The sequence below is a fragment of the Heteronotia binoei genome, chromosome 1, assembly GCF_032191835.1.
Source record: "Heteronotia binoei isolate CCM8104 ecotype False Entrance Well chromosome 1, APGP_CSIRO_Hbin_v1, whole genome shotgun sequence".
Classification (NCBI taxonomy): Eukaryota; Metazoa; Chordata; class Lepidosauria; order Squamata; family Gekkonidae; genus Heteronotia; species Heteronotia binoei.
Window position 1 is genome coordinate 110779594 of NC_083223.1, and position 18764 is coordinate 110798357.

General features: G+C 40.7%; 1 protein-coding gene across 1 annotated transcript in view; it reads right to left on the reverse strand.

Moving 5' to 3' along the window:
- Positions 1 to 18764, reverse strand: part of TRDN (triadin) — a 143295-nt gene that overhangs the window by 29218 nt on the left and 95313 nt on the right. Inside the window, exons 7-9 of the mRNA XM_060237137.1 lie at positions 15581 to 15937; positions 10554 to 10664; positions 4572 to 4637 (exon numbers count right to left, since the gene is read on the reverse strand). Coding sequence (XP_060093120.1) covers positions 4572 to 4637; positions 10554 to 10664; positions 15581 to 15937 — 534 coding nt within the window. The remainder of the gene's footprint in view (positions 1 to 4571; positions 4638 to 10553; positions 10665 to 15580; positions 15938 to 18764) is intronic.

Here is an 18764-nt window from a genome sequence, read left to right on the forward strand (position 1 = left end):
ACATGTTTCATGTGCTGGTCAGCCAATGGAGAAAATAGAGGCTTTGTTCTGTAGCTCCTGTGTGATTGAGCAAGCCTGCCAAAGCAAGCTGAGACACAGAAGGAAGAGAGAGAGAGAGAGAAGGAAGCAGATGACAGTGAGTTGTTTGCAGGCCTGATAAAAGCCCTCTGGGGGCCTGATATGGCCCTTGGGCCACATATTTTGACACCTAATCAAGATCAAGGTCAAGTTAGTAAAGGTGAGTAGTTTCCTACCACAGGCTGAATACCTGATGCCAGATGGATAAATCAGATGATTAGCTTCATTGCTTCAAACCAGCCAAAAGCAATACATGCATACAAATAATAGATGCATCCGTGCTATAAAAAGAGGGTTTTTTCTTCCAAGTGTTGAGGCTAGGTTTATAGAGTCCAGTTTTCAAATGCTATTTATTGTTTCATTTGTTTATTTTAAAAATTTCTATTCCAATAATCCCTATGTACTCAAGGTAGTGTAACTTAGCATATAACATTGCAATATTTGACATATTTAAGAAAAGCTATAAATACCTTAGTTTTGAACAAGCAAAACTGCAAATAGCTGATGCTTCATATGTTATTTTAGTGCATGATCCTTAATTTTTATTATATGGTTACAGATACCCCAAGTAAATAAATTAATAAACTCACATTAGTCTGAAATACAAGAACTAAAGTCTGTGCATTTACTGGTTTTACCTCAGAGGTATCTATATTGTGTTACCTCCAAAATTTCAACCCCTGATTTCGCCTGCCCTTCCCCATCTATGTTGAATAATATATTTCATTAATTTTGAATTTCAAAATGTCTCAAGTGCCATTTTCAGTGGCTTAAGTTAAAGGGTAATCCTGCCCCTTCCCTCAGGTTCCTAGGCTAAGCCAGCAGTAAAATATCATACGGAGATAGGATGGGACAGCCATAGTCCTTCAGGAAAGAAGAAACAGACTACTAGGGCTGCTCAGTCAGAAAAGCAGATAGAAATGGAGGGAAAATCTTGCCTCCGAGCGAGAGAAGTGAACAGCGGCATCATAGAAATGTTATCCAGAGCTGTGGGGTTGTGTCATTAATACTTCATTAATTAAGCATCAGGACATGTTGTTTCTCTATTAAACCATTATCTGGAGGTTCTGGTTAATCTGATAACCTATAAGGTAAGGCTGAGTCTAGTAAAGACAGAAGTGATGCTGATGCAGAATTCTCAGGTCATATATATAATTAGTATATTTGTGATAGAAGGGATGGAAATATTCATGACTGAACAGATAGTGGTGATGGTAGAGTTATATTTTATCATTCATTTGTTACATAGGCTTTGGAGAAAGGGACCTTATCCATGTTTCTGTAACTTTCAGGATTGGCTACAGAAATATCTTTGATATGGAGGTGCCATTAAAGACTACAGGAAAGTTGTAGAAGTGTCTAAAATGCTGTGGCTTTCCTCATGATGAGGAAAGGCATAAGCATATTCAACCTGTGCCATGGTCTTGCTTTACTCTGATAAGACCTCACCTGGAGTATTGTGCTCAGTTTTGGGCACCATATTTTAAGAAGGATATAGACAAGCTGGGACAGATCCAGAGGAGGGCAACAAAGATGGTGAGAGGTCTGGAGAACAAGTCCTATGAAAAAAGGTTGAAGGAGCTGGGCATGTTTATCCTGGAGAGGAGGAAGCTGAGAGGTGATATGATCACCATTTTCAAGTACTTGAAAGGCTGTCATATAGAGGATGGGATGGAATTGTTTTCTGTGCCCCCAGAAGGTAGGACCAGAATCAATGGGTTGAAATTAAATAAAAAGAGTTTCCGGTTCAACATTAGGAAGAACTTCCTGACCGTTAGAGCGGTTCCTCAGTGGAACAGGCTTCTTCAGGAGGTGGTGGGCTCTCCTTCCTTGGAGGTTTTTAAACAGAGGCTAGATGGCCATCTGACAGCAATGATAGGCTTCCCAATCCCCAGGTCCCAGAGGGGGATCCCCCGGTTTTACAGGCTTCCCCCCTCCCCCAGCCAGCTGGCCGGCGGGGGAAGCCCCGCCCCCACAGCCATCATGCACCTCTATGAACGATTCCCATAGGGAATGATGGGGAATTGATCCGCGGGTATCGGGGGCTCTGGGGGGGCTGTTTTTTGAGATAGAGGCACCAAATTTTCAGTATAACATCTAGTGCCTCTCCCCAAAATACCTCCCAAGTTTCAAAAAGATTGGACCAGGGGGTCCAATTCTATGAGCCCCAAAAGAAGGTGCCCCTATCCTTCATTATTTCCCATGGAAGGAAGGCATTTAAAAATTTGTGCAGTCCCTTTAAATGTGATGGCCAGAATTCCCTTGAAGTTGAATTATGCTTGTCACACCCTTGCTCTCGGCTCCGCCCCCAATGTCTCCTGGCTCCACCCCCAAAGACTCCTGGCTCCACCCCCAAAGTCCCCAGATATTTCTTAAATTGGATTTGGCAACCCTAAGCAATGAAGATCCTGTGAATTTAGGGGGAGGTATTTGTGAATTTCCTGCATTATGAGGGGGTTGGACTAGATGACCCTGGAGGGACCTATTATTCCAACTCTATTATTCTATGATTCTATGTTACCTAATTGATAACTTCTGAACACAAAAGCCTTTCATGACGAACCAGCATACCTTGGAGCCAACTCATTAAATATAAATCTTTGTACCACCTATGTTAAGCAACTTGAACCCTTCTCTTCACTTTAAAAAGTGGGCATGGGTTCCCAGAGCAAGACTTTCACTACAGTTGCTCTAACAGAATGCTTTCCATGGTGAAGTTAGAGGATTTCTTTTGTAAGCCTTTCTTTGTAAAGGCTTTTAAGCCTTGTTTTTATTACCGTATATACTCGAGTATAAGTCGACCTGAATATAAGCCGAGGCTTCTAATTTTACCCCAAAAATCTGGGAAAACTTATTGACTCGAGTATAAGCCGAGGGTGGGAAACGCAGCAGTTACTATTCCTGTGGCAGGTAAGGCCACAATGCTGCCTGCAATGAAAGATGAGGAGAATGGTGATGAGGGAGTGATCAGCCGAAGGTTGCCAAATGAGGGAGACGACAGGGAGAGTTGAACTCCAGCTTTAGCTGTCCTTGGAATTCCGGGGATGCGGGCGGAATAGTGACTCGAGTATAAGCCGAGGAGGGGGTTTTTCTGCCCAAAATTTGGGCAGAAAAACTAGGCTTATACTCGAGTATATAGGGTATGCAATTTCTTTGGGAGCAGGAAAAGTAATGTATAAATGCTTCAGAAAATAAAAAAACTAAACACATGGGAATTAATACATTTGTTAAAAAAAAAAACCCACTTAGCCCCCCCAATTTAAAAATAGAAGACCAATAAAAAGAATAGCAGATTGGCTCAGCATACCCTACCTAGAATGTGTCTGGTAATTGCAAGATATGTACATCTTATCTAGGGATCTTTTCTTGTCTTGCTGCAGAATAAAGTAAAGCTGTCATTGGGAGAAATGCACATAATATGTTGGAATGAAAAAGTTGGTGCAGTAAATAAAAAGCCTATTTTTAGAAGCTATGAAAGTAACAGACCAAGGCATGGTAAACAACTTCAGAAATATCTTGATCCTCACTAAATAGAAAACTGATACACAGTTAAAAGACTTTGGAAGAAAAGGACAACAATCATGTCTTACTTGATACCCACATGATTACCTGGAAACTCCATATAGGCAGTGCTTAGACTGGCAGGTTGGCACGATTTGGGCATGCCCTAATTATTCCATCACATTTTGTGATGGTTTTCTATCAGACTCCCATTCCTATCTGGCTGCACCATGCACGTCTTCCATGGTTGAATATTCAGATTAGTGCTGTGTGTCATGTGACTTGGTCTTGTTTGGTTTTTTTTTTAAACAATTTTGTTTTTGTTTTTTAAATCTTGGGCTTGCATTAGCGCCCATGCTCATGTGCTCTACCATTTTAAAAAACAATAGCAAAACCATAACTAAAGGTTCACACTTCCAAACCAGTTTAAGTGTGCAGAGTTCAGATATCCAGCAACATGAGATAAATGCATGGGGATTCAAAAGCAGGGAAATTCATCTGTCTCCAACTCATCTTAAGACAGGGTGAATATGTCTGGGGAAAGGCTGCAAGATGTGGGTGTGTGAAGGAGCCCATTTAATCCGTTAGAGTAAAGCAACTATCAGGCCAAACTGCCCGTCTGATTACAGCCACAGAGTAGTTTGCTTGCTCAATGTTGCACAAGATGTCAAGACCTTGAGTGCTGAGGCAGAACTAGCCCAAGATCTTAACATATTTGGCAGAACACCCAAAATGACAACTACCTCTCTTCTTAATTAACATGAAGAGCAATCCACTGGAAAGTTCTATGCAAGCCTTAGTGGTATGAATAGAGAAACACTAGCATGTTCTTAAAGAGCTTCCTGGTAACTTCAAGAGGTTGTACTTCCTGATCAACCAAGTCACATTTGCTAGCATTTTGAATGCCTTCTGTATCATCTATCACCTGCTGCTGGAGATGAGCCACTTAATGGTAAGCTCACTACTGAACTGATTCCAATAAATAAAAGTACCTTTTGGTGAAGGAGGTGATTTCTTTTTAGGCTTTTCTTGCTTTGCAGGCTTTTCCTTGGGAGGTACTAGACAGCAACAGAAATGATACAGTACTTTCATTCACGGGAAAATAGTATAGCACAATAAAGAGAAACAAGGATAAGCAGTTTACTGGGCAGAAGGGTGACAGTTTGGGAAACAACATGAGTCAAGGAGATGTGGCAAATATGCATATTTAAGGCACATAAAAATAGCACAATAATGTAGATACCATCTGGATAGTTCCTAAGACACTTATTGAGATGGCAAATAAGCAATGTAAGTTGTGACTTCTTTGCTTTTCTCTCTTAGGGCGTTTTCGCACTCACCTTCAGCCGGCGCGACCCCCCTCTTCACCATGCAGGATCTGCGCGGATTTCGCACTAAACGCCGCGGAGCAGCCGGAAAAGCCGGAAACTCCCGGCGCAAAAGCCGCGCAAACAGAAACTGCTTTTTGGCCTCTTAAAGGGATCACAAAGGGCAAAAATGAGAAGAGACTTCCTCCTCCAGGCCCTGTTGCACATGGGTGCAAGCTCCAGAGGTAGGGTTGCCAGGTCTGTGCTTGAAAATACCTAGAGACTTTGGGGATGGATTCGGGAGAGGGTGCGATTAGGGGAGGGGAAGAGCCTCAGCATGATGCAATGACATAGACTCCACCCTTCAAAGCAGCCATTTCCTCCAGGGGAGTTGAGCTCTGCCAGCTGGAGATCAGCTGTAAAAGTGGAGATCTCCAGGCCCCACCTGGAGGCTGGCAACTCTATGAGACATTGCTTCTGGAGCCTGTCCTGGACTTAAGTTGTGGTGACAAGGAAGGAGACTCCAATCTACTCTGCCACTACCTGGCTTACGTATTTTATCTTGCCTGGAAGGCCCAATTTTGTCAGATCTCAGAAAATAAGCAGGGTTAGACCTCATTAGTATTTGGATGGGAGACCTTCAAGGACACTGAAGCAGGCAATGGCAAACCACCTCTGAACATCTCTTGTCTTGAAAGCCCTATGGAATTTCCATGCATTGACTGTGACTTGACAGCACTTCCTACTACCACCAAAATATTTATTAGGAGGCCCAGGTCACACATATTGCCAAGGTGGTGTTTTACCATCTCCACCAAGCCCGGCAGTTGGCTCTCATTCGGCTTTGCTCAGACCTAGCCACAGTAATCCATGTGACAGTCACCTCCAGGCTAGACTACTGTAATTCACTCTATGCAGGCCTACCCCTGAGTCTGACACAATGCGGCAGCAAGAGGCCTGACAGGAATGCCATAAATGGCACATATACAACAGGTGCTGAGCCAGCTACACTGGCTTCCAGTTGAGTACCAAGTCATATTAAAGGTATTGGTTATGACCTTCAAGGCCTTGAGTGGTCTGGGACTGGCATATCTTCAGGTGGGGATGTTCCACCAGGCTTTCAAGTAAGGACAGCGACAGTTGCCAAGCTGGAACCTTAGTCTGCCATCCCTTCAGACTAACCTCTCCCCACCATGATAGAACAACAGAGTTTAGAAGAATCAATCGAGGTGCCCATAAGATGTGATATTTTATTTGAAATGTTTTAATTTTTAAATCAATGTATTTTTGTAGTTGTATATTGCCCAGAGCCCAGCTTTGGCCAGATAGGAAGATTCATTACATCTAATAAATAAATAAATAAATAAATAAATTAGCTGCCTGTCTTCTTTATGGAACTCAAGGCAGCTTAAATGAAAAGCCATATAATAAAAGAACCGATTATATTGTACTTCCCTGTAAAGAAAAACATTCAACAAATAAGTATGGGGAGGGTCTCCTTCCTTGGCAAACATCTAATCCATAAGGTTTCTGCATTTTTGAAAGGGTTCATATGCTTAGCTATGGTACATGCCTGCTGACTTTTTTCCGCCAGGGTTTAAAACAATTAGATGTGATTTATATTTTTAAAGATAAAGATCATACCACCCATACAAGACTGATAATGACAATTGGCTACCTTTTTTAATGCCTGGTTTATCAGCTGTTATTTCAGGCAATAGCAGTTTTGTCTGTTGATAGCACCATTCCCTGCAGGGCATGAACCTTAACCCAACTGGCCTCTGAAAATACTGAAACATGATTATGCCTCAAAGAAAGCCTTAAACTCAATATACTAAAATGAAAAATGACCGTAAGTGCTCCTGCAAATACCACACGTCCACTTGCCTTAAGCAAGTCATTTTCTTTACAGGCAAGTACAATATAATCAGTTTTTTATTATCATCCATCAACCTTGGAAATGATGCACAAGTAGTCTTTGAGCCTGGGAGAGCAACGTTGCTTTCATGGCAATTCCATGGCATAATCATATAATAGATATAATGTACAATCCATGATTTCTGCTGAAGCAGTTAATGTAACAGTCAATCCTGGGGATATAATGGAGGCCATGGAAGGTTATTTATTATTATATGCTTATCTGATTTATATCCCAGCTAATCAAAAACTGTCAAAATATTACAGAATATTTTAATTTAAAGTCATCCCCTTCAGGGTCTCAGGCAAGTAACATTTTCTTATTTCATAAGTCCCATGAGTTTTAATAAGCCCTCTGAAGAACACCAGTCTCATTCCCATTTTTTTATAGAGGGGATACATTGTTTTTGCACAATGATGTGAGCCTTTTTGTATCAACCATTTTTGTTGCTGGTTTTCCCAATAACATTTTAATGCCTTTTACAGTTTTGATATGTAACTGATGCAAAACATAATGGTAAAATGTGTAAAGTTAATGCTGGAACTTGGTATAAAACAACCAAAAATACATGAAAATAATGGCTCTCAAATTCAGTTTGTACAAAGAAAAACCAAATCTAAGGAAAAGGCTGTGAAATTCTGCAGCACTCCTATTTCCACATGAAGATCCAAAACTAAGGAGATGCTCAGTCTTTCCCAAATAATGCAGTTTCAGTCCTCTTCAGCGACTGTTTGCAAGCGGATTTTGCCATTTCACACAGTAAAATCCAATTCCAAAGTGGATTGAAAGTGTATTATTTTGTATGTGTGAAAACACCGCAAGGCAGGAAACCTTCTTGGTATATTGGACCTTTGTTCTATGTGAGGGGTGAGTAAACCAGTTACAACGAAACTGAGAGATAGTCTTGTAGCACCTTAAGGACTGACATACATATTATGTCATAAGCCTCAGCTAATAGGGGACAAATGGAGTTTTGCCTCTTGGAAGCTTATTCTCTGGAAATCTTGTTAATTTTAAAGTGCTGTTTTTAAAGATCTTTAAAGTACTACCAGACTTTAAAGTGCTACTGGAATTTAATCTTGGTCTTCTACTGCAGATCAACATGGCTACCTACCCAAAGCTAACAAAGCAGCTGAGGAAGAAGAATGATTTTGCCCAATGTGATACAACTCTTGCTATGTGTTAGTGAAATATCCTTATTGTGGTTTCTACATGTGTAAAAAATGCCTGCTGGTATGCAAATGCATTATGAAAACCTGTGATTTGTTATTCAATTCTCTAAAGAATAAAGTGTTTAACATTTAACATCACACTATCTACAAACAATTCAGCAATCACTAAATTAATTAGTATTTTTTTCTATCTACTGCTTTGACTGCAGCCATGCTGGCTCATTATCTTATTTAATTAAAACCAATGTTTCATTTTTTTCACCTCACTACCCTTCCCTGAATTTTAAAACCTAATCAGATAAAATTTCAGACTTTACACATATGAATGTTTAAATCTGAAAACAGTGATGCTGAGCTTCTGGTTCCTCGTAGCTCAAAGCAATATCATCCTATGCAAGCCGAGAGTGTTATGGTCTGATCTAGAGAAGAAACAGACATTGGGGGGGGGGGGGCTAAATGATGACAATTTATTTAATACATACTACTCACTGCCATGTGGCAAGATTGTAGTTCAGTATTCCCTGACTTAACAAATGTTCAAAGAAACTCAAGATGTGATCTCAGTCACAATGTCCAGGTAGAGCCTATAAACATTCAGACTGATTTCACACTTACCCTACGCTGCTCTCACATTCGTCTTCTCAGTGTGATGTCCTTCTGATTTCCCACTATCTGTCCCAGGGCTGCAACAAAGATCGGCATTTAAGCACAGCAAACAGAAACTGGTTTTTAGCAGTTTCTATTTGCTATACTTAAACACCAATCTTTGCTGCAGCCCCGGGGCAGATAGTGGGAAATCGGAAGGACGCCGCACCGAGAAGATGAACATGAGAGCGGCATAGGGTGAGTGCGAAATCAGTCTCAGTCTGAGGCAGGGGTGGCTAGGTCAAACTTGCTTAGCATAAGAGCCACATAGAATAAATGTCAGATGTTTGAGAGCCACAAGATATGAACAAATATTACACTCACATTTTTATTAAAATTCTTAATACTTTCTTTGTGAAGAAAGATAAAATACATATAGATGCACTTTGCAACACGGCCATGCTAGAAAAAGATCTTTTTTAAAAAAAACTGGGAATAAGAGTTTCCATAAAACCAGCATAGGGAAAGGTTAGGGAATTATTTTTGGCACCAGTGAGAGAAGGAAACACAAATGTACCATATAAATCACTGACCACTGTTTGTAGAAGTTTGCATCATTCTTTGCCTTAATAAATAAGTTTAATAAATACAGCTTCTACAAGACCTATGAAGCTAAGGGGGAACCCTGTGCCAGCCTCTTTAACTCCATCCCTCCTTCCAGCAGCTATTGCAGCTCTTGCGCCCTTTTTTCCTGCTCTAGGTCTCCAGGCGACCTCTGTGGCGGAGAAGAGCCTGCAAACCTGCCTATTTCCACCTCCTCCCCTGCTTCAAATATGGTGGAAATAGTTGCCTACCTATGGGTTGGAGCTCAGAGGCTGACAGAGGTCATGATGCTACACAGGCTTAGTTGAGGATAAGCCTGCATTAAGTTCTTCCTTGACCTCCAGAAGCTGCATGATATGTGTGAAAGAGCTGCATGTGGCTCCCTAGCCACAGTCTGGTTACCCCTGCTCTGGGGAAACACAAATCATTTCATGATATTGGATCATGTGGTTCTATTCTGCTAATGGTAGGACTTTCTCCTGTCACTCACAAGCACCTTCCATTGGAACAAGAGGCTCTCTCCTTGCACCAGGGGCAGGGGGGAGGGCTGCCATTAAAAGACTAGAAGAACAGGATCCAACCAACAACAGAATTTTTCTGCCTCAGCTGCTGTCTGACTTTGATCATGCCAACCAGCAGTGAGGACTCGGAGTTTTAGTTTTGCAAAGGAAACTATTATTTCAGATTAACAAGAAATACAGGATTAATTCTACTACCTTCTGATTTAAAACCAATAACTTTAAAAGCCTGGAAATTTATGTTTCTTTATCATTCTCAAGCATTATGTACTGTGGAACAGTAATAAGCTAAAAATAAGCTAAATTGATACCACATTCTGAACTCAATTTCCTCACAGTAAAGTGTGAAGAGAATGCAAAAAGGAATGTAGCATATTTCCCCACCCCTGCTCAGTACCTACTTAGCTACTTCAACAAATTTTTGCCTCCTGTACTACCTTCAAATTCCTCCATCCATCTCACTTTATGTTCCCAGTCCACTGCTTTTCAATTCAATCTCTTTCATCTTCATTTTCAAAGCCCTGTATCTTCCACATTTCATTTTTGGAGTCAGTGCTGATTCCTGTCCTTTGTTAGCTTTCCCCCCTCTTCTAAGTAGTTCATGTGATATCAAATAAGTGTCTTTATTTTCACTGAGAAGAACATGAAAGTATTGTGCACCAATCCCAGAGACTGGCCTCCTATTGGCTGATGGATACATAACCAATTTACTGCCAAATGGAGGAACAGCAGTGAGGAGCAAATTTAAGTGGGAGCCTACCCCTCTCTCCCTTGTTTTTTTTGGGGGGGGGTGTCATTTACCCACATCTCTAGCGGTCAATAGATGAGTCAGAACATTGCAACCAACTAGTTCATGAAAAGGGATGCTTACCTATGACTTTTTCTTTCTTTTCCAGTTTTTCAAGTTGTTCAGGTTTCCCTCTCTTTTCAGGCTTTTCTCTTTTCTCAGGTTTTTTTTGCCTTTCCAGCTTTTCTTTGTGCACTACAAAATAACAGGCATATTTTATACAACATAGGGAAACAAACAGCTTTTTTGGCAGACTAGAATCAAAACAAAACAAGGCCTTTAGATTAGCCCTCACTCTTCAGGCACAGCTGCCTTCTCTATTCATTTTAAGGAAGGCTGACAAGAATCCCCCTGTGTTGGGTAAAAATTGGGGGAAACCATGAAGCAATGGAGCCCAGCAAATTTTACTCTTTATCTCCCATTGTTTTTCACTTGATCTGCTGTCCCTCTTTTCTTGTACAGGAAAAGCTCATTATCTTTGTTTGCAATTTTGCATAAACTGTTTTGACAGCAAATTTACTGGTATTAAACATTTTACTGCAGAAAGAGCTACAAAGAACTAGTTTTTTTAAAAAAAATTCCACAGAAAATTAAAAATTAAAATACAAAACACTGAAACTGTGAGGTATCAAGGATACCAACAATTGGCTGAAAGCCAGACTCAACAATATGGTGGAAAATCTGTGACTGTGACTACTGTCTTTTTCATTATTCAAGGCAATGGTTTTGGGAGCAGGAATATGAGGAAGACCATGGCAGTGGAAGGAGGAGTTAATAATTTCCTCCCATGTTGGTTTCACAATTTAGTGCAAACCTAAACATAGTTAAGAGCCCCATGGCGCAGAGTGTTAAAGCTGCAGTACTGCATTCCTAAACTCTGCTCACGACCTGAGTTTGATCCCCGGCGGAAGTTGGGTTTTCAGGTAGCCAGCTCAAGGTTGACTCAGCCTTCCATCCTTCTGAGGTCGGTAAAATGAGTACCCAGCTTGCTGGAGGGAAAGTGTAGATGACTGGGGAAAGCAATGGCAAACCACCCTGTAAAAAGTCTGCCGTGAAAATGTTGTGAAAGCAACATCACCTCAGAATCGGAAACAACTGGTGCTTGCACAGGGGACTTTTCCTTTTCCAAACATAGTTAAACCCTTCTAAGACTATTGACTTCAATGTACTTAGAAGGATGTAACTTTGTTTAGCATCTCATCTGTGCTGGATCTGAGACTCTAGTATAATGATGGGAGTTATACTTTTGTCTCTATTATGCAATGAGAATTATACCAGCTGTTTATATTACAACAACATTTAATAATAATAATAATAATAATAATAATAATAATAATAATAATAATAATAATAATAATAATAAAATTTTATTTATACCCCGCCCTCCCTGCCGGGGCAGGCTCGGGGCGGCTTACAGGTTGTGGCAAAAGCCATGTTGAACAATAAAACAATTATACATTTCTATACAATTTAAAATTTACCATTAAGTTTTACATAATATAAAAAGTCTAAAATCAATCTATCTCATCTCATTGCTATCTCAGTTATATTGATGTTAGTGATGGCATGGTGTTTATTTCAGGTTCCATCTTGGAAGGCTAGCCGGAAGAGGGTGGTTTTGCACGCCCTACGGAATTGGCTAATGTCCCGTAGGGCCCGCACTTAAAATTACTAATAACTAAATCGGGGTTCAGTAGTTCAAGGAAGCAAGATTTTTACTTAGCTGGCAAGCAAGAACCTCTTTCCAAAATGGAAAAATTCTGGAAACTGAAAAGGGGAGGAGAGTGATTATTATATAAGACTAAAATATTTTGCTTGTTGATAATTTTTGAGGACTGCGATGGGAATATATTGACATTAGTAGTATTTAAGAATCCTAAATGTGCACAGGATTGCAGCCAATAACTGCTAACAAATAAAGCTTTATGTTAAAAAACCATATGTTCTTGACTTCAAAAAATATTAGTCACTTGTTATGATGCCATTTTTTTGATGCCATCTTGCCCTTGTCCTGAAGAATATGGTGCCAATATTAACAAGTGTAATGGAAAGGGAAGGATACACAGTGGCCAATACCAGGTCAGTTAACTTAAGACATGACACAAAACCATGGTAATACTTGGATGCATGTAGTGCCAACTGTAAGCATCTTGTATAACTTGAGCAGAGATGGGGTGCTTGGAGAGAGTTCGGCCAAGTCTGCACGTGAGAGTTACACTGATATTTGCAACAGGATATTATTTTCTGGGAGGAGTGAGAGTTAGGGAATGGGTTAATATGAAAGTCTTGCTGCTTCCTGAGCCAGCCTTTAGCAACCAAAGGCAAGCAATCTGGTGATATGGCAAGGCTTTTCTACCAGTTGGGTTCTGTGAGGCAGGCTGGAATAACACCTGGATCTCTTGTTGGGAGACAGCAGAAGCAGTGGCATTGCTGAACTTGCCAACCCAAGTTAGGATTCATTAACTACCTGTGGGCTGAATCTGAGGTTGGTTTCACACTGTGAAACTGACATGATTTTATCCTTTTGCAAAAAAATCAGCTTCAGTTTGAAGCATTTCTGGGCTATCAGACAGCCCCTGCTGAAGTGGCAGGATCCCGGCAGCGGTCAAAGGTTGCCCATTCACACTGCTAGCCTGGCTCAACCACGGACCCAATGAGGAAAGGGTTGTCTTTTTTAAAAAGATCTTGTCTGTGTGTTCAATCAGAGAAGCACACAAGTGCTCCTCAGAGAGGGGATGGGAGGGAAAAACCCCGACTGTGCTAGAAACGGCTTGGCGTGATCACATAGCTCTTCCACTTATGAGTTGCTCTGGGGCATTCAGACAGCAGCCGATTATGCGACCCACATCCAATTCAAGGGGATGCTACCAGGAAAATCCAGGTAGGTTTTTTTATGCGGATAGGAGGTGTCTGGAGATGGGCTGAGAACGGGTGCAGCTTGGAGGGCAGATGTGCTTGTGTGATCATGCACTTTTAATCTGAATGAGAGATGGGGCTAGGTCGGGGCAAATCTCCTATGTGAAACCACCCAAAGTTTCACAAAGTAATCATAAAGAACCATGCTTTCACCTTCGATTCTAGACTAATACATCAATGGTGTAGTGGTTGGCACATTGAATTAGGATTTGGGAGATGAAATTTCAAATTCAAATACCCACTTTGCCTTGAAGCTTGCTGGATGACCTTGGGCCAGTCATTTGCACTCAGCCTAACCTACTTCACATCTTAATGTGAGGATACTATGGGTAAGGAATAATAATGTAAACTTTCCTGAGATCCCTTGAGGAAGGATGGGATAAACATGGACTACATATATGTATGACTTTAATCCATTTCAGATCTTAATTGCGAGAAGCAGTTTAAAATATCAACATTTGTTTTCATCTTGTTTGTTGTGATATAATATATTGAAAAACAGGATGAAACTTTTTGTCAGAGAAAAGCGTAGGATTTGCTGGAATCCAAAATAAAGTGAAGGATAAAGTCAATATGTCTAACTTGTCTAACTATGCCCTATAAAAGTAGTCTTTTGAGGGAACTTCATTACCATCTGACCCAATACAAAACTAAAAGAGGACTGACTATTCAGTCTGCAACCATATTTAAAAATACGTTGAATGCTCTCTCTCTCTCTCTCTCTCTCTGTCTGAATGCTACAGACAGTACAGTAAGGTGAACCCTTGTTTTAACCTACCAATGGACAGATGTTAATGGTGTGGCTAATGAGGTGCCCTCTGAATCAATTCTGATTTTTTTTTAAAAAAATCTTTTCATAAAGTTCTCCATTTGAGTAGAAATTAAAACTAAATATTATTTCTTCTCTGGTGATTCAAACTCTGTAAATGAAAGCCCATATCATTTTGGTGTCTCAAAGGCATTACTGTTAGGCCACTGGTAAAGTGAACTACTCTCTTCAGGACTCCAGCATCAAAAGCCTAAAATGTTTCATGGAAATAGGTTTGGGGTAATTCAGAACTTTTATTATAGCAATAGTGTTCACATGAGCAAGACTGCCACATTATAGTGCAAGCCACTGATAAGTGGCAACACCTAGTATATGTTTTTCATAAATGGCTGTACCTCAATTCACATTTTTTGCAGATCAAATGCAAAATGTGCTGGGCTACCAGCAGTCTCCTGTGTGATAGCCCAGCACATTTTGCATTGGATCTGCCAAAAATGCAGCAGCTTTTGTCCTGGATCCTGGAGCTACTATTATGGTTCATTGTAACAAACTATTCTTTCAATAACATCAAATTGACAAGATCAGTATTCCTAAAGGGCTTTTGGGACAATGAACGTTTGTATTCTTTGTGTGCAATAACTGTATTATTTAGTTGGGATCTGGGGTACAGAAATTTTTTCATAAGACCGCTTTCTGTTGTCAGGAATGTGTCTTCCCAGCATACAAAACAACTATATTTTGTTCCTGAGAAAAGGTAATTTTTCTGCCCAACTAGAACTCCCATTGTGAATGTGACAGTTGTATAGTCATTAGAGTCCCAAGAGATCTTCTATATCAGCTGCTGAAAGAATGTGGCACATTGTCCCTTGTTTGGTTCCACATGCAGTGATGACACTCTTAGGGCTCAAGCTGCTTGAAAATCAACTTTTTAATGGGCAAAAAATAGAAAGAACAGGTAGAAGTCTAGAAACTATGTCAGAGGATGATGTATCTGAACAGTCTCAGCTTTCTAGAGAATGTGGAAACTCAACTACCATATCCCTTCTCTGCGCCTCACAGTCTATGCAAAAACAACATGGACACAACTATCTTGTGTAAAACACGTTGGAAACCCTCTTTCAGTGCCTAAATGCTAATATGAACTTAAAAAGCAAAAGACTATGGCTTCTCTACTACTCTACCACTGCAGACTTCCATATCCCTTCCTCCTTGCTGCCTATTCCCAGGGGTCCACTGAGTTCCAGGAGCAGAATTTCAAACCAGAGTGGCAGAAAGCAGCAGGACATGTCAGAAATTTCCTTTCCAAAAGCACTGCTGCATTTGGTAACACAAGATCCAAAATAACACAGCTTCATTTGTTTATCCACAGCATCTCTGATTCAGAAGCAGTTTACAAACAAGGCAGTTTCCATTACTTATCATTTACCTTTAGGTATTTCCTTTTTTCCAGGTTTTTCTAGTTTCTTGAGTTTCTCCGGTTTCTCCCGTCTTTCAGGTTTTTGGGGTTTCTCCCGTTTTTCAAGTTTTTCCCATTTTTCAGGTTTCTCGGGTTTTTCTCGTTTTTCAAGTTTCTTGGGTTTTTCCAGCTTTTCAAGTTTCTCAGGTTTCTCCCGTTTTTCAGGTTTCTCCCGTTTTTCAGGTTTCTCCCGTTTTTCAGGTTTTTCCCGTTTTTCCCATTTTTCAGGTTTTGCAGGTTTTTCCCGTTTTTCGGGCTTCTCAGGTGTCACTCGTTTTTTAGGTTTCTCCAATTTTTCAGGTTTCTCAAGTTTTTCTTTGTGAATTTCTAGATTGACAACACCAAAATTGTCATGTGTTTGAAATAGGTATATTTCATAGCAGTGTGGTTATATTGAAATATCTGGCATCAGAAAACACTCCTGTATTAGACCACCAATATTGATAATACTGTATGTGAATTACACAGAATATTTTCTTGGGGGCATCAGAAAACACCCCTATATTAAAAATGCAGTTTGTGAATTGCACAGAATATTTTCTTGGGAGCAGGGGGAGGGGAACAAATTAGTTTTTAGTTCTTCAGATCCAACCCTGTGTCTTCAGCACTAATTGGTCCCTTATTGGTAAAATAATTCATTAAGCCACTTATTTATTTACATCATTTATCATCCACCTTTCTTACAGGGACTCAAGGTGGATTATACATAGTCCGATCAAGAAAATGGGACATTCAGTAAATAATACATTAGAATTGTAGAAAACTGGAACCAACCAGAAAGAACTCAAGCACAACATAAGAATTAACATAACACATTAAGCAGTGCAAAAATTACATAATAGGATCCTACTTTCAGTATGCTATATATAGAAGTACCGCATTCCCTAATCATTTATCCAAGTAAGTTTGTAAACCATTTTGTACAGTCTTGCCCTATTACTTGTGCAGAAGGGCCCTCTTGAATAATTCAGTTTTGCAAAAAGCTAGGGAAGTGGGAGGCCTCCCGACTTCTTTAAGCAGGTCATTCCATAAGGCAGGAGCCACAACAGAGAAAGCATGTGCACAGGCAGTTGTTGATTTTGCCCATTTGGAGGGTGGCACCTGCAAAAGTCATGGTCAGATGATCAGGGCTGTTGTGGTGGAGCACAGAGGGTGAGGCATTAACAAATGGGCAACCAATGGAGTACCTGTAGAATGCAAGTAAAAAGCATACTCTATCCAAACACACACATTGCCAATGCATCGATGACAACCAGTCCCAAAGCTGTGAATAATTTGGCCTAAGGGCTTTGTGTATATATTGAAAAGCATGGTGGTTAGAACTATACCCTGTGGAATTCCACAATATAGTGACAACTGGTTCCCAATGGCAACCTTCTGAGTTCAATCCATGAGGAATGATTTGAACCAGTCTGAGGCACTTGTTTCCAAGCATCTCAACAAGATGGCATGATCTACCATATCAGAGGCTGCAGGTAAATCCATTAAGAATAACAGAGAGACATGGTTTTTGTCTACACTCAGACGGAGATCATCAGCTAAAGCAGGCAGTGCCGTCTCTGCCTCATAGCTTGGCCTGAAGCCAGATTGAAATATGTCTAGAACAGATGAGTTATCCAAGAAGACTTGGAATTGGTCTGCTATTGAGAATCAATTTGCAATGAAAGGGTAGACTAGAGACCAGGTGATAACCTGCTGCATCATTTTTCTGTGGGGATGGGTTTTTTTTAAAAGTAGCAGATGGATAACTGCTTTCTTGGGTGGTTGCAGAAGGTGGCATGAGTTAGTGACTGATATAATTGATGCTAAGGGTTTGTTGATGTGATCCTTACATGATTTTAGCAGCCAGGATGGGGAAGGTCCAGGGTACTGGTAGGGGCCTTCACAGATCCCAGAATTTTGTCGATGTCCATCCAGGAAACTGGGCTAAAATTATCTATAGATAGGCCAGGCAGTGGATTAGGCCTTTCTGCTGCTGTATTAGGCCTTACGTTACAGCTCACATTCAGATTTGCACATATTCTTTATATTTTATCAGCAAAAACTTGGCGGAAGTATCACAGTTCATTTTTTGTGCCTGTTTAAAATGTTTATTCCACAAGCAACAACCTATTTTGTATCATCTAATTTTTCATCAGCAACTTTTCTTTGCCACCATCACCACCACTTCAAAGGGCTTCCAATGAGCTCTTCCAATCTGTCAGATTCAATATGATTTCTCCTCCAGGCCTGTTCTAGACATCCACCAGCCCTTTTCAGATGACCCAGCTCTGTGGTAAACCAGAGTTTCATCCCAAGTGCAGGAGAAGTTGATGAGGGGCAACCTTGTCAATAGCCAATAGACTAATGGAGCAATATAAACCCTGCCTCCGGGTGGCTTATAATAACAATTATGCCCACTTCCTGTTTGCTGCTACTACACAACAACAGTTATTACTGTCCTTGTGTCTCTTTTGCTTCCTTGCAGGGAACTATTTAACAGGGAAAGAAGAAGGTCACAATGCAATGCCATTCATCTGTTGAACCTACAACACAGCCAACTGTTTCAGTGACCAATTTGCATCTAGGTGCCATTCAGTGAGGCCGTCAACTGAAGGTTTTTATTTATTTTTGTTTATTTATATTCCACCCTCCCTACAAGTGGGCTCAGGGTGGATTACATAAAAATACATAATAAGTCAAAACAGTTAAAATAAAAATTAAAACACATGGCTATTGGCTGGGAATATACTGAGTCAAAGACTGGAGCTGCCAGGTAACAAGGACTTCTGACAAACTGGGCCAATGTAAAGTATTAAGGCTACAGCAAGGAGGTCAACTTAATTGGATACCAGTCACTTCAACCAAAGGCTTGGAGAAACAGCTCTGTTTTGCAGGCCCTGTGAAATGATAAGGGGTTTGGTAGGGTCCTGAGGGAGAGCCATTTTGGTGTAGTGGTTAAGTGTGCGGACTCTTATCTGGGAGAACCGGGTTTGATTCCCCACTCCTCCACTTGCACCTGCTGGAATGGCCTTGGGTCAGCCATAGCTCTGGCAGAGGTTGTCCTTGAAGGGCAGCTGCTGTGAGAGCCCTCTCCAGCCCCACCCACCTCACAGGGTGTCTGTTGTGGGGGAGGAAGGTAAAGGAGATTGTGAGCTGCTCTGAGACTCTTCAG